At 42.9% G+C, this 14,166-nt stretch overlaps 6 protein-coding genes across 6 annotated transcripts; 2 read left to right on the forward strand and 4 right to left on the reverse strand.

Moving 5' to 3' along the window:
• Positions 1-93: 93 nt before the first annotated feature.
• On the forward strand, positions 94-938 carry V1512DRAFT_291011 (Pre-rRNA-processing protein TSR2-domain-containing protein). Its single transcript, XM_066918239.1, has 3 exons — positions 94-345; positions 410-510; positions 564-938. The coding sequence occupies exons 1-3, from the start codon at positions 159-161 to the stop codon at positions 723-725; spliced, it is 450 nt and encodes a 149-aa protein (XP_066771959.1). The 5' UTR covers positions 94-158; the 3' UTR covers positions 726-938.
• Positions 852-2,786, reverse strand: V1512DRAFT_238057 (uncharacterized protein). Its single transcript, XM_066914162.1, has 3 exons — positions 2,605-2,786; positions 1,392-2,548; positions 852-1,342 (listed from the first exon to the last, which is right to left on the reverse strand). The coding sequence occupies exons 1-3, from the start codon at positions 2,644-2,646 to the stop codon at positions 1,072-1,074; spliced, it is 1,470 nt and encodes a 489-aa protein (XP_066771960.1). The 5' UTR covers positions 2,647-2,786; the 3' UTR covers positions 852-1,071.
• Positions 2,787-3,593: 807 nt separating this feature from the next.
• V1512DRAFT_275864 (uncharacterized protein) lies at positions 3,594-5,539 on the reverse strand. Its single transcript, XM_066917847.1, has 2 exons — positions 3,990-5,539; positions 3,594-3,940 (listed from the first exon to the last, which is right to left on the reverse strand). Exons 1-2 carry the CDS (start codon positions 5,484-5,486, stop codon positions 3,743-3,745), a joined length of 1,695 nt encoding a protein of 564 aa, XP_066771961.1. The 5' UTR covers positions 5,487-5,539; the 3' UTR covers positions 3,594-3,742.
• A 138-nt stretch (positions 5,540-5,677) lies between these two features.
• On the forward strand, positions 5,678-9,611 carry V1512DRAFT_238061 (Mad3/BUB1 homology region 1-domain-containing protein). Its single transcript, XM_066914163.1, has 4 exons — positions 5,678-7,051; positions 7,102-7,404; positions 7,806-7,900; positions 7,948-9,611. The coding sequence occupies exons 1-4, from the start codon at positions 5,734-5,736 to the stop codon at positions 9,490-9,492; spliced, it is 3,261 nt and encodes a 1,086-aa protein (XP_066771962.1). The 5' UTR covers positions 5,678-5,733; the 3' UTR covers positions 9,493-9,611.
• On the reverse strand, positions 9,531-12,886 carry V1512DRAFT_262278 (uncharacterized protein). The gene is made up of 3 exons (XM_066916237.1): positions 12,459-12,886; positions 11,164-12,410; positions 9,531-11,115 (listed from the first exon to the last, which is right to left on the reverse strand). Exons 1-3 carry the CDS (start codon positions 12,764-12,766, stop codon positions 9,611-9,613), a joined length of 3,060 nt encoding a protein of 1,019 aa, XP_066771963.1. The 5' UTR covers positions 12,767-12,886; the 3' UTR covers positions 9,531-9,610.
• On the reverse strand, positions 12,887-14,125 carry V1512DRAFT_224657 (Mago nashi protein). Its single transcript, XM_066913789.1, has 6 exons — positions 13,914-14,125; positions 13,766-13,861; positions 13,652-13,715; positions 13,514-13,601; positions 13,341-13,466; positions 12,887-13,290 (listed from the first exon to the last, which is right to left on the reverse strand). Exons 1-6 carry the CDS (start codon positions 14,017-14,019, stop codon positions 13,276-13,278), a joined length of 495 nt encoding a protein of 164 aa, XP_066771964.1. The 5' UTR covers positions 14,020-14,125; the 3' UTR covers positions 12,887-13,275.
• Between the last annotated feature and the right edge of the window lie 41 nt (positions 14,126-14,166).

Consider the following 14,166-nt stretch of genomic DNA (forward strand, 5'->3'; position numbering starts at 1 on the left):
ATATGTATCACAACGGTAACCTTATTGTAGCCGTCAGTCACAAATAGCATTCTGTACATCAGGGTTAGGCTCGAAATTTTGAAAGTTTTGTCCCAAAACTGAATGTATATCTTATTCCGCAGCAGCATTCGCAATTTGGCTGGAATAATAAAAAACCCATGGCAACTAGTAGAGTGGCAAAGAGACTTTTGACTACGCCAGTCCAAGTGTCGCGGTTTGAGCTTGGGGTGTGCATGGCAATCTACAACTGGGAAGCTCTGTCTGTTGCTGTTCAAAGTCAATGGGGAGGTCCAGAGAGTTCAGACAAGCGAGACTGGATGACTGGCTCTGTTGTTGATCTTTACGGTGAGTTATTGTTTATGCTATTATTTGCGCAAATTAGGAAATTTCACTGACTTTGCGCTTACAGATGAGCTGGAGTCAGTTGATCCTGAAGACATTGAAGTTAGACTGTTACAGATCATGGAAGACGAGTTCGAGGTAGCAGTTGAAGACGACTCTGCATATGACGTACGTGCATTGTCATTCATACCATTTTGATAAAAAGTGACTAATAAATGAAGGTTGCCGCTAACATAACGAGAATATTTACCCAGTGCAAGGATGGAGATTTTGCGCTCGTCGACTCGCTTTATCAAAAATATCTCACCAAGTCCAGTAATCGTGCTGGCGCTCCAGTTCAAATTGTCGAACAAGAGGAGGTTTCTGGAGACGAAATGGACTGAACGAGACTTCTCGGGATCGACATTGGGGACCTTCAGATCATCATATTTAAAATACATAATGGCATGTCAATATTTGGTAAAGAAAAAAGGCGTTTTGATTTTTACAGTGTTAGCGTTAATATTGCTCTTTGATATATGCTATTAGGCGGTTTCGTATAAGTGTACAACAAGCATTAGATATACTAAATTCAAGCTATCCATACATCGCAGCAAAGCGTACAGTAAATATTATTTTTGCTCATCATAGCAAGCTTCAATAACTCCAACACCAAAAAAGATAAAAGTCAATATAACGCCGGTAGTTTCCTGTAAAAATGAATCGGGTCTTGTGCAAGATATCGCAGTTCTATGGTTCATTGCGAAATCCATAGACTTCAAGAAACCCGGTACCAGCTCTGACCATCCACCCGGCACCTGCAAGCGTCTGCAAAAGAAATGGTAGCAACCTGGACCTCCCGTCTGCGCTATGCAGGCCACGCCCAGTTACCATCTTGAAAACTGGCCTGGGCGATTGCCCGGCTGTCTTTGCCCACCAACGATCCAACTCCTCATGAGCAATTATGTCAGCGTCATGCACTGTAACAGAATGGAAGTCAACAGAATATGGCCCCTGTCGGCTAATCTTGTTAGCAGCAATACCATAAAACCGAAACAAAATATACACACCTTTGAGCAACGACTGCTCTTGCACGGTTCAGGCGGTGCTGTCTTATCTCACCACTAATATCGCGTGCCCGTTGGCTATAGTGAGCCGCTGCAGCGGCATATGCAACATTATTGTGACGACGGCGATATAGCTCCGCGCTCTGACTTACGAATTTTGATTTTGTCTCATATTTTGATTCCATTAGCTGCTCAAGTTCTGCCAACGACCGCCGAGATACATCTGTGCCTGTAACAAGAGTACCACCCATTTCACGTGCTGGTTTCTTGCTATTGACTGCAACAAAATCTTTGTCCTTAAAAGCAGTCGGAACTACTGTAAATGCAGGCTGGCCCAGCTTTTTCTTTTCTCTGGTGGCGTTCTCACATAATATCAACGCAATCTCGGTAGCAGACTCCATATCATTAGAAGTAGCCACTAGAATTTTTGAGCAAGTCAATGATGGTAATTCGGGAATCCATTCTTTCAGTAAATTTTCGTTTTCTTTAAGATGTTCAACTGTTATATCCCAGATTGAACCTGGTCTTGCATCTAGCATAGCCAGGATAGTTAATGTACTAGAATAATTCTTGATGCCAAACATTTGTCTTGTTGAAGATATAGGAATGCTTAGTATTGACGACACTCTGGCAAGCTCAGGAAATGAACTTGCCCAGTCCTCGTCAGATATTGAAAATTTTGTGAGCTCTTTACTTTTCTGCTGATTTTTCCTGCTGCTCTTCTTGCCTTTCCGCTCAGCTGACGACCAATCCAATATTGGTTTCTTGAGATCGAGCCCATCAGAAGAATTATGGTCTTCAACTATGCATCGCTCACTCAACAGCTGATCCAAAGTCTTTGCAACATTGTTCTCGTTTTCCATTAAAACCGTTTTCAATTTGTCAAATGAGTCTGCCGGAAAACACATTGCAAGAAATTCATGTTTCTTTTGCATTGGCTGATTCTCAATCACTTGGAGAGCCTCTAAATCCAGTTCTGTGTTAAATGTTTCATCAGACTGATTGTCATAGTCCTCCCACGAAAAAATATCATTCTCTCCTTCTTTGTCGACTATGGCTTCTACAGAAAGATAGCCGCATTGATCGCGAGCCTGTTCCAGTGTTGGGACATCGTACGCAATTGCTGCAACAAGAGCACTATCAAGGTCAGGAAACTCGACCTAGTGAAGCATTAGTAAAAATTCAGTATGTCCTGGCCTTGTGTAATATTACATACCCGTAACGTCTCCGCCCAATTATCTCGTTCCGACTCTGTCATCGCGCCTTACAGGTTATAAGAGGGAGGTTCTGTTATTACCGTAGCTAGTGAGTAAAAGCAGCATATCAAAGTACAAGTGTTCACAGGCGTTATTAATTGTCAGCTTGAAATGCCATAGTACACACCAAATCTGTTCAGCTGGAGCGCGTAGAGCCATGAACACCAAAAAAATCCGAGCGTAGTCCCATCTTCAAACCTTAAACAGCAATATTGGTTACCCTGCTGTTTTAAAAAACAAGGGTTAGGGCATTAAAGTTTGTGTGTCGAGCCAATCGTAGCGTGTGAAGCTAGAATTGTGAATGAAGAGACATCTCGAGTGACTGTAATAATTGCTACCATATTCGAACAGAGCTCATCGGCAAAATGCTCAATTTAATGGCCATTCGTTCTACAGTGCGGACAAGTAGTCGCGTCTTTTCACAGTCGCAAATGTGGGTGTTTGAGCGACAAACATTGAACACCGTGCGGACATACTCAACTGGCCACGACGACCACCACAGTGAACACCATGATGAGCATGATCATCATGATCATGATGACAGCACTCCAGAAAAGCGTAAGAATTGACTTTCATTCTACTTAAATAAGTCAAGATAGAGCTAATGTTTGTATAGACCTCTTCACTGTAAGGACAAAAGGATAATTCAAATCAGATTGATCTTTCATGCTAATATATATAGCCTACTTCACTTGGACTCATGGCTACTAGCGCTGTTATCGTTGCATATTTAAGCTCAGCTGGCAATAAGTTCTCCGTCTGGTAATCTATCAACTGCTTTGCTTTGTCGAAAAAGTGTATGTACTTTCAGCAGAGATTACTTCATATAATATTGACATCTTAGATTGAGGTGAAAATTTAAAAGATTATCTGCCAGAGCGACAGGTGATTTATAACATGATGTATAGTGTTTTAAAGGGGATTTGACGCATAAATTTTTGTAAATCTAGCTATACTTCATACATGCGCTTATTGCATCTGCAACGACTTATTCTGGTTCTAAATTTTTTCAATACATTCAGACCGACAATTCTCATCATCTCTTTAATATTCACATCAATTCAGAGACTATTATACAGAAAATCACCTTTTAAACACCTATTTTTTTGCCAGATATTCTTCATATCCAATGCTTTCCAACTTCTTTGCCTTCTCAATCACTTCATCTTCTATTGACACATAGTACTGCTCAAGCTTGAGTTGGTACTCTGGAATAAAAGCTGCAAGGTTGCGGATGGCCAGCAGAGCGGCGTTTGTTGCATTGTTTATTGCCACTGTAGCGGTTGGGATACCACGCTGTAAACTATTAGTAAAAGTGCAATTCAAAATGCAGAACAAAACTTACCGGCATCTGTACAATTGAGTACAACGAGTCAACACCGTCAAGCGTGCTGGCCTTCACGGGAACACCAATAACTGGCAGAGTGGTCATGGCGGCCACCATACCAGGTAGATGGGCTGCGCCGCCAGCACCAGCGATGATAGTCTTGATTCCTCTAGAAGCAGCCTCAACGGCAAACTTGCTCATTCTGAACGGCGTTCGGTGAGCAGAAACAATCGTTATCTCAAATGGCACTCCAAATTGCTTAAGAATACGGGCGCCGGTAGCCATGATAGGCAAGTCTGAATCTGATCCCATAATGATAGCAACCAACGGCTTTTCAGAGCTTGATTCATCTGAACTTTTGCCGTCAAAACCTCGGATCTGTGCTAGTCGCGTTTCGCACTCAGCCATACTTCCGGCGACGATGTTGATGTGACCCATTTTCCGTCCTGGACGCGTAGTTTTGCCGTATAAGTGAATAGTGGCACCAGGAGTAGTCAATGAATTGATGCAAAGTTCCATTTCAGAGTCCGACACGTCACCGCCCAGAATGTTCTGCATAATGGCGTATGTAGAAGGAGTACGTAGCGATATTTCATTTTTGGCAAACGGAAGTCCCACAATAGCACGAATGTGAGCTTCGAATTGCGAGGTCGCGCAAGCATCAGTGGCATAGTGACCGGAATTGTGCGGTCGAGGAGCGATCTCATTCAACAGAATCTCGCCGCTTTCCAGTAAAAACATCTCAACCCCAAAAATACCAGCACCAGCAAATGTAGCAACGGCTTTCTCAGCCAAATAACGAGCACGAGTCTGTACAGACTCTGGCACTCGAGCCGGAGCGTATACTACATCACAGATGTTGTTTGTTTGCACGGTCTCAACAGTAGGATATGACAGCACAGATCCATCCTTCTGACGCACGACCATGACAGCTAGCTCCTTCGTAAACGGTGCCCATTTCTCAACGTATAGAGTTCGGGCATTCAAAAATTCCAAGGCTTTGGGAATATCCTCAGCAGAAGAGACAACAAAATTGCCGCGTCCGTCATATGCCTGTGTGCGAGCCTTAAGCATATATGGATAGCCATATTTTACACCAGCTCCCTTCAAACTTTTCTCGTCGCTCTCAATGCTCATTGACTCAGCAGCAGCAATTCCATGTCTAACCAAATGCTCTTTCTGCAAGTATTTGTCTTGGATCAATTTAATAGTTTCCGGGGCCGGGTGGATCTCAAGCTCTGGCATTGTTTTTGCCAATTCAATCAGATAGTCGGCATTAACGTGCTCAATTTCTACAGTCAAAATATCCACCTTGTGCGCCAGCTCTTCAATAGCTTCTGCATTCGAAAACGAGCCATTAACGTGTTCGTCTGAAGCCCGAATCTGCTTCGCGGGAGCATTTGGAGCGTCCAAGATGAGCGTGGAAATGTTTAAGCGGTTTGCAGCCTCGACCAGCATGCGTCCCAACTGCCCACCTCCAAGAATTCCAATTGTTCGCTTGTCCAAAGCCGACATTTCCGTGTATTTATACTTATACTTCGAAGTTGCAAGGCAATTCGAGGTCCAACACAGCTACAACTGAACACAAGATATTAGAATTTTTGTCTGGTACCGATGAGTATCACGTGACTTTAACCAGTTGTCATAACAACGCCATTATTTACACCGTCGCGAAACGCCGCACACGCGAAAGCTCTCGTGTTTGCGTTGCCATCCAGCAAAACCACTCTGTTTTTCTAATAAAGAAACAAAGGCTTAAACCATGGATTCATCAATAGTATCGTTTGACATGTTTGAGCATCAAAAGGAGAACATCCAACCGATGCATGAAGGTCGTTCTGCCGCAGCATTGGCAAAGGCGTTTAATCCTGCGACTATGAATGCACCTCGAGACCGGCATTCTTACGCGCGGGAGGAATTTGAAAGTAAATTATTAGAATCAGAAGAGTCGGACGATCCTCTTGAAGTTTGGCTTGAGTATCTTAAATGGGTCCATGAAACTTATCCACAAGGAGCAAGCATTGAGAGTGGTTTAATTTCATTATTGGAGAGATGTACTACACAATTTCAAAACACAGTACACTATTTAAACGATCCTCGATACGTACGCATTTGGCTCGAATATATTCGTTACAACGACTCTCCGCGAGAAGTGTTCTCATTTATGATGCAACACAATATTGGTTCTCAGCTCGCAACCGTCTATGAAGAATACGCTCACTACTTGGAGTCTGTCGGCAGAAAACAACAAGCAAATGAGCTCTTTCAGCTTGGAATTGAAGCTGAGGCAAGGCCGTTAGGACGACTTCGCAGACGGTATGCCGAATTCTTAGAAAGACTTGAACACAACCCTGCGGATCCAAATGAGCCTAGCTCGCCGGTAATACCAGTCGTACGACCAGCGCTCGCTACAAAAGCATATACAATCAGAGAAAGTGACGGTATCTTTCAAGAACAGGAGCGAGCGCGGTCGCCGAATCCGTTCCAGATAGAAACGTCGCGGCCTAGGCAGAAGTTAACTATTTTTTCTGATCCTGATGGAGCAGCTGGTGATGATATTGATAAAGCTGGTGGATGGGACAACATTGGAAGTATAGCAGAGAGAAGAAAAGAGAACAAAATGGAATCTAGGCCGATCGCCGGTGAGACCATGCGAATGGGACAGGTTGGAGCGCCGTCAACAGTGGAGAAGCTTACAGTTTTTCGCGATTCGACTACGACAGCGACTCCAACTACACTGCCACAATTCAAGATACCGTTACTTCCGCAGCAGCAACCTGGAAAAGCAAAGAAAGAAGAGAAATTTGTCGTTAACTTGGCTGTCGTGTATCCTGAAGGGGCAGATGAAGAAATGTCATTCGAAGAGCTGAGAGCTCAGGCACGAGGTTTGTTAGATCGACCTGCTCTATCGGTTGCTACCCCGTCGCCGGCTGTTGCATCGTCTTCGACTCGTCGTACCAGTATGGCAAATGTTGAGCGTACACCGCTCAGTGCCCGGCGCCAGATCTTACAGTCCATACCTGTAGAAAGTCTAGAACCGACTCCGAGACATGCGATGACTGAGACTGTTTTACTGAAAGGTATTTATCTGCTTAAAATGCTACTGTTACTTTATTGACGTAGGTCACAGATTCACCTGACCAAACACGACGGCGACCGGCTTCACCTACAATGACAATAAATACCAGAGCAGCTACAGATGAAGTTTACAGTATGTTTAATCAGCCTCTTAAATGCGATCAAGATGCTATTGAAACCCGAGGTGTTTCTGATAGCAGCGATGAAGACGATGATGAAGACGATGATGAAGACGATGATGAAGACGATGATGATGACGATGATGATGATGACAGCGACAGCAGTAGTGATGATGGCGATGAGGAGGAGGAACACAGTGACAGTGAGAATGAGCACAGTGATTTCAATGACAGTAGTTAAGGATATAGATAGCATAAGAATTGTAGAGCTTGGCCTACAGGACAACTTTGAGTATGATGCCAATAAAATACATAAGAACTGGTCCTAGACGTCGCACGTCAAGCACCCGTGACGGAATGTAAAATTGGGAGTTCAGTCGATTAACCCCACATGAGCTCACACAAAGCAATAAAAGGCAAAGAGACAGTAAAGACGCAATGGCAATTGAAATGGGTATTATGTTAACCAATTGTTGGTTAGACAGTTGTTAAACAGTAACAAAAATGCACGCATAAGTTTACATGTAATAATTCTTTGGTACAGTCAGTCTTGATGGAGTATTGGTTAACAGCCGTCGTGGCAACTCGGTGGCTGCTACGCAACTTAACTTTTGTGCGACAGACGCGTGAATTGCAGCTCATATGAATCAAAACAAAAGTCGCGACTATGAAACTACCTCATCTCCTCGCTGCTCGTATAACCTTCAGTCCACGGTTAGAGTCCCCAAATCTGTGCCAAATCTAAGGCATTTATTATAATGCAACGATGTAATATTAAGAAAGGACACCCAATGGAAACAATGGGTCCGACTGTGGAGACGGCCAGAGCAACAGTTACTAAAGTCGCCCAGTCCCGATCTGATGATGGCGTGAAATCTACTATGTTTGTCAGGCATTCGAGTTTACCAACGAGTGAGCGCGACGCAACTGTGGGTTTATCTGGTTCTACTCAAAAAGCTTCTACACAGGGCTGCGATATTACTATATGGGATCGTGAGCCAGTGGTTTCAGATGTACTTGTGAATCCAATGTCCAGCAGTGTACAGAAAGCAGTACTAGATAGCGTACAGTCGGTTACAACATGCTTTAACAACTACTTCGACAAGAAGAAGCAAAAACTTGAAGATCTTGATAAACTTAAGCGTTATAGTAAAGGTAGGCCAGACGGAATATATGCCCCGAATGTTGTGCTTCAGTTGAGCGATGGTGAGTACAAGCTCAGACGTGAACTTGGCAAAGGCGCTTTCGCACCTGTGTATTTGTTTGAAGGTATTCTTTCAAACGAAGAAGACTTGCTTTTACAAAATGTGCGGCCATTTAGAGCAATGAAAATGCAAGAGCCACCTAGCGCGTGGGAGTTCTACATCTTGAAAGAAATTGAAGTACGCCTTCAGAACAGTTCTTTATTGTCACAGGATCTTCGTCGAAGGGCATTACGATCCATAATACATGCTAAGGAACTGCAAATGTATGCCAACATATCATGTCTGGTACTGGATTATATAGACCAAGGTACAATTCTTGATGTTGTTAATCTTGTAAAGAGAAAGAACATTAATTCAACGCCTGTACCGGGACTGGATGAGTGTCTCGTCATGTTTTTCACAGTTGAGCTTTTGCGAACCATTGAAGCGTTGCATACTATTGGTATCTTACACGGCGATTTGAAACCGGATAATTGCATGATTAGAATCCTTCCGGAAAGACAATGCAAATCTATAGCTACACTTTCAATGCGCGACTCAAAGAATGATTTTATCAGCCAAGCCTACTGTTCTAAAGGAGAGCACGGTTGGTCTGCCAAAGGTATCTTGCTGATTGATTTCGGCAGGGCTATTGATGTCACGGCGTTCAACCATAAACTAGGTGTACAGTTCATTACGGACTGGAAGGCCAATTTTCAAGACTGTGGCGAAATGCGAGAACGCCGTCCGTGGACTTTTCAAGTCGACTACCACGGTTTGGCGGCAACTATTCACATGATGCTTTTTGGGGCGTACATTGAAACCGTTTCCGAGAGCACTCAGAATGGTCGACAAAGGCATTACAGATTGTCGCGTAGCTTTAGACGGTACTGGAACAAATCAATCTGGGAACCGCTGTTTGAGTTACTTTTGAACTCGACAGACGCAAGTCTGAACCTTGAGAAGAACGAAGCAAATGATGCATCTGTGGCATTCCCTCTCACCGAAATACTAAAACGCCATCGACTCAAGATAGAGAAGTTTTTGGAAGATAACGGTGAACGGCACGGGATGTCACTGCGTGCATCGCTGGCGAAATTGGAGCACTTGGTTGCTGCTGCTGCAGACACTCATCGCTAGATGAAAGTAATAACAGCCTATATAGCTTCTAAACGATATAAATTCTAACAGCTTTCTATTAATCGTGAAGTGTCATGACTAAGTTAATGTTCCCAAACTCCAATATCTTCTACCTCGACTACAATGCAATCTTACTCTTAATATCATAATCTGGCGGTCTACCGCCAAAAATCACCTTTCCTCTGTTATTCAATGAAGCATTTTCACTCGAGATGCGCACATTTGGAAATCTTTCTATAGTCGTTTGAATTTCATCATCTGCAATTCCAAGGTCGTCATGAGGAATCCATACCACTGGGATCTTCGCTCTCAGGGACTCGTGCTTGAATGCTCGATTTACCAAAAACTCGCGCTCATCTTTCGTCAGATCTTCAAGATCTTCTGCCACACCTTCCAACAGCATTGCGTCGTTCAAATTTCTCGCAATCTCGGCCTTGTACGCTTCTGAGTCTTTCCCAGTGTAAATGAAATCTGTGATATGTCCAAGAGGCTTGCTGATACCAAGTCTGTCGGCAGTGTTACCCAACCTGGCACCGACACTCGAACCCACGTTTCCGACCATCTGGCCCGTTGTTGTGTTCATCGTGGTAGCAATCGGTTTCTTGAATGCAGTCAGCAACTGCGCTAGTGGCGACTGTAACACTGGAGAGTTGGACATTTCAACATAATGATCCTCGTCGTAATGTGGTAAACTGATTTGGCTTTGCATTTCAACACCGTCGAACCGACTGTCCGACATAGGCTTTTTCATGTCTCGTCGCGATTCCGCATGTTCTAAATCTACTGCAGAGTAATTCTTGACTGAATTAGCTGAGCTGGCCAAGAGTGGGCTCTCGTTGTGAGATCTCCAGTGCTTCATGGCTGATCTTGCTCGACCTTCCAAGACGACCGGCAAGTATGTGAACATCGGGCCAAACGATTGGTTGAGTACAAACTGATACGCGGCCGTAGCGCAAAAGACAACGATCATGATGATGCCTTGCGGAGTGCATGCCGAGTTAAGATCTTCGTCTCGAACGAGGAAAAACAAGCCAACAAGACAAAGTTCCATCACGTAAATTCCGGTGAATAGTTGATTGATCGCGCGATGGAAGAACAAACCAGAAGAATCCACAGGATTGTATGTGCAGTAAATAAACTCATATCTATATGCAATGTAGAAAAGTGAAAACGTTATAAGACACATAGGCATGATCAAAGGCGAAATGATAGTGTAAACAATGCCGATGGCACCAAGGTTAGTGTAAATTGGATAAAATGTACCCCACTGCACTGGAACCAGATGTGTCACACGCTGAAATTTCTGTCGCGCAGTGAAATCCAAAATAGGGCCTAGAACTTTAGCTTGAAGCAAAGGTCCGACACGTAACAATGCACCGGCACTGACTGCTAAACCTTGCAAGATGAGATACGAAAAGAAAAAGTTTGAAGCTTTAGGCAAGTTGGATGCAAGTAATGCTGGGATTGAAGTCGGATCTTGGGTTAATTGTTGAATAACAGTTGTGATGGATGAGGCAATAGTGATGACCAAGAAGACCTGTACGAATAGGAAACTGAAATAAGATGCTTGCACCGTCATTTCGGTTTGAACGCCAGTCGACGAGCCACTCAACTGTGCAAAAACTGGATAATAATGTCAGCGTCGTTTTTATAAGCAGGATTAATACGTACCTCTTAATACCACAGGAAGGAGAGCCATAAGACCAGAAAGAGCTGCGGGTGGCAGAATACCGGCAATGATACCTCTGACTGATGCAGACCAGCCGTTGATAAAATCGAGGAACGGTAGAGCGTTTGTCAGGTAACTGAGCTGAGAAACAATACCAACAAAAGCTACTGGAAAAGCCCAGCCAATAATAAGACCGCCTGTGGCCAAGAGCGTCACGCCCTTTCGGAGTAAAGCCTCCCACCATTTGATACGCATGTTGCCCCAGATAATATCTGTAGGGTTAATCTCAACCAGTCGAGGTACCATGTACTGTGGTTGGTCACTCGCTAACGACTGGCAAGCCATATGAGCAGCAAGCTGGTTGTTGAACTGGATAAAAACAGAATTCATAAGAGGATGACGTTCTTCGTCCTGTTGCATTTCAACAATTTGAACGTTCAATTCGTTCAGTTTCGATCGACACCATTCAATAGTATCGACCTTTTTCACAAATCCAGGAAGAGCGAAGAGACCGGGTCGATGTTTTGGACGTTCTTTTTCCTTCAAATACTTGCTCCAAACCGGACGATCTTCTAAAGGCTCACTGCTGTCACTTGCTTCAAGATTTGACTGCCGTGATTTCGCTAAGTTCTTTTTGTGCTGCTTGTAAGCTTTTTGAATTAGTTTTGTTTCGGCAGCCTCCAGCTTGCGCGTAATGTTATCTCGCTCAGTGGTCTTGTTGGTAAGTTCTTGCATATTTCTGTTGAACCAAACATTCCGCACGCCTCCAGGATACACGTTGAAAACCGCTCGAATCTTATCTTCGTCAAGAAGATTTTCTTGTACCGCCCGGATCAATACCGTGGTAGCACTTGCACGAAGACGATGCTGTGGAGAAATCAAGTATGTTTGACGCATGCGAACGTATGTTGCCATTTCGTGATGGAAAACAGCGCAAAGAAACACTATAAATATAACTGCAAGAATAAGATGTGCCCAATAACGGTCTGTGTCTGTGGCACCGATGTTGACCCAAGCAAGTCTGTCTAATCCAGTTGCTGTACCTGACCTTGTATCTGCACCATTTATGGGCAGCAAAATTGGCATGACCACAAGTGAAGCAGTGAAGAAAATAAAAATTAGCATTGTCAGGTATCGCATAAAAAAGTAGGCATCAAGACCGCACTTCTTGATGAAGTCAGATTCTGACATGAACAGGGTTGGGATAATCCAGTCAATCAGGCCCCGACCTGTAGGCGGTACTTGGAATCTAGTACTGAATTAGAATACTGGTTGCCATTTTTAAGATCAAAGGTACCTTTTCGGAACCGCATACGTCTTCGGTTCATACACTCTGCGAATGCGTTTGCGGATTGCGACAAATAGCCATACTTCAACTCCGAATACAATAAGGGACGCTGTAAGAGAGGAGACAAAAGTTGAAATTGATTGGCCATAACTGCCTTGAGCAGTACCACCTGGGCCATCTATCTGACCAAGTGAAGGTGGTGCAGTTGAAGAAGATGAGGATGATGAGGTTGAAGTTGTAGAATAAGATGTGAATGTTGTTATAGCTGATGACAAGGTTGAAGTGACCCCAACCAGTGAAGTTGTTGAATCTGTCATTCTTCAACTGTGACTATAAATCGCGTGAATAAGAAAAGAAGAATGAAAATGAAGAAGAAAGTTGAATTTGTAGTTGATCGACCCGGGGGTCTGAAGTGAAATGTTTTATGAGTTTCAAATGCGAAGAGGTTTTAAAGTTCAGATAAGCTACTATATTCTGTTCTGCTGCCTGACATCAAGAACTAAAACTTTAAACCACCTTTGATATGACGCCAATATTTTATACTCGAACCATTAGCTTGCACATATGCCAGGGACCATTGTGTTCTGTGCGACATCGAGTTACACTCATATTCGAACGAGGTTATTGCTTGAAAATGATTGAACGAAATATTTGTAATGTCAAGCATTACGACTTATATATTTTACAGTATATAAGTTTCATATAAAAGAGTGAGTTCTGAACTGGTCATAGTCTGTATTTAATTAAGTACAGTCGACTTCAATGCAAAAGGCTCTATTAATCATATATCGTACATTTAATTCCTCTTAAAAGATAAAATTTTTATCTAAATAGGTTTTATCTAAAAACCCCATTAGTAATTTAGATTCTCATCTTATAACAGATAAATACCTTGAAATGAAGTCCAATTAATGAAAATATAAGCGCTTTTAAGTCTTGAACAAGGTAGTAAAATACTCGTAAGCCTTCAGGATCATCACTAGATTGTACATCATTTAATGAGCCGATTTTTGACGTCTGAAATACGGTTAACAAGCCTTTATGCAAAAAGTATTCAGTTCTACCTCAAATGAAATATGTTCTTGACCCAGTCGAATTTCTAACTCTTGTTTTCCTTCTTTATTTTTTTCTGGCCATTTTGCATCGTCTTCTCTTTAACAACAGTTAGTGTCTTTGCTTGACCCTGTTTCAATTAAACGTACTTCATGATCTCACAATCCATGATAATCTTCTTCAATTGCTGTACGACAAGTGCACTAACACACACTAAACCTTGTAAGCCCATACCTCATCAAATTCTAGACTAATTCACCCACTTTCTTTTCGAATCAAAGAGTCGTTTCTGTAGTTTGAGTTGTTCGCATATCGAGCAATCGCACTTTCCCCATCACCTTGTACTCGAAAATCAAATTCTAAGCATCTTCAGTCTCACACTCTAAACCTGTCTCTCATACATTTACTGACCTAAAAATTCATGGCCAAATTTTCCAGCGTGACCAGAGTAGTATCGCACATAGAATGGCTCAGCACGATCTGCTACTGATGGATCATATGGTGGTGCTTCCTCCATTTTATTGACTTAACCCAACTAGCACTTTGAAAATTTTGATTCTTAAACGTATTTGACAAATTCCTCGTGATATTTTTAATGATATTTAGAAGTGTGTGATCCCATCTAATAAAATTCCCGTACTGAATACTTCGCAACGATGCTGAG

The sequence above is a fragment of the Lipomyces arxii genome (genome assembly GCF_038497795.1).
Source record: "Lipomyces arxii strain Phaff 12-163 unplaced genomic scaffold V1512scaffold_6, whole genome shotgun sequence".
Lineage (NCBI taxonomy): Eukaryota > Fungi > Ascomycota > Lipomycetes > Lipomycetales > Lipomycetaceae > Lipomyces > Lipomyces arxii.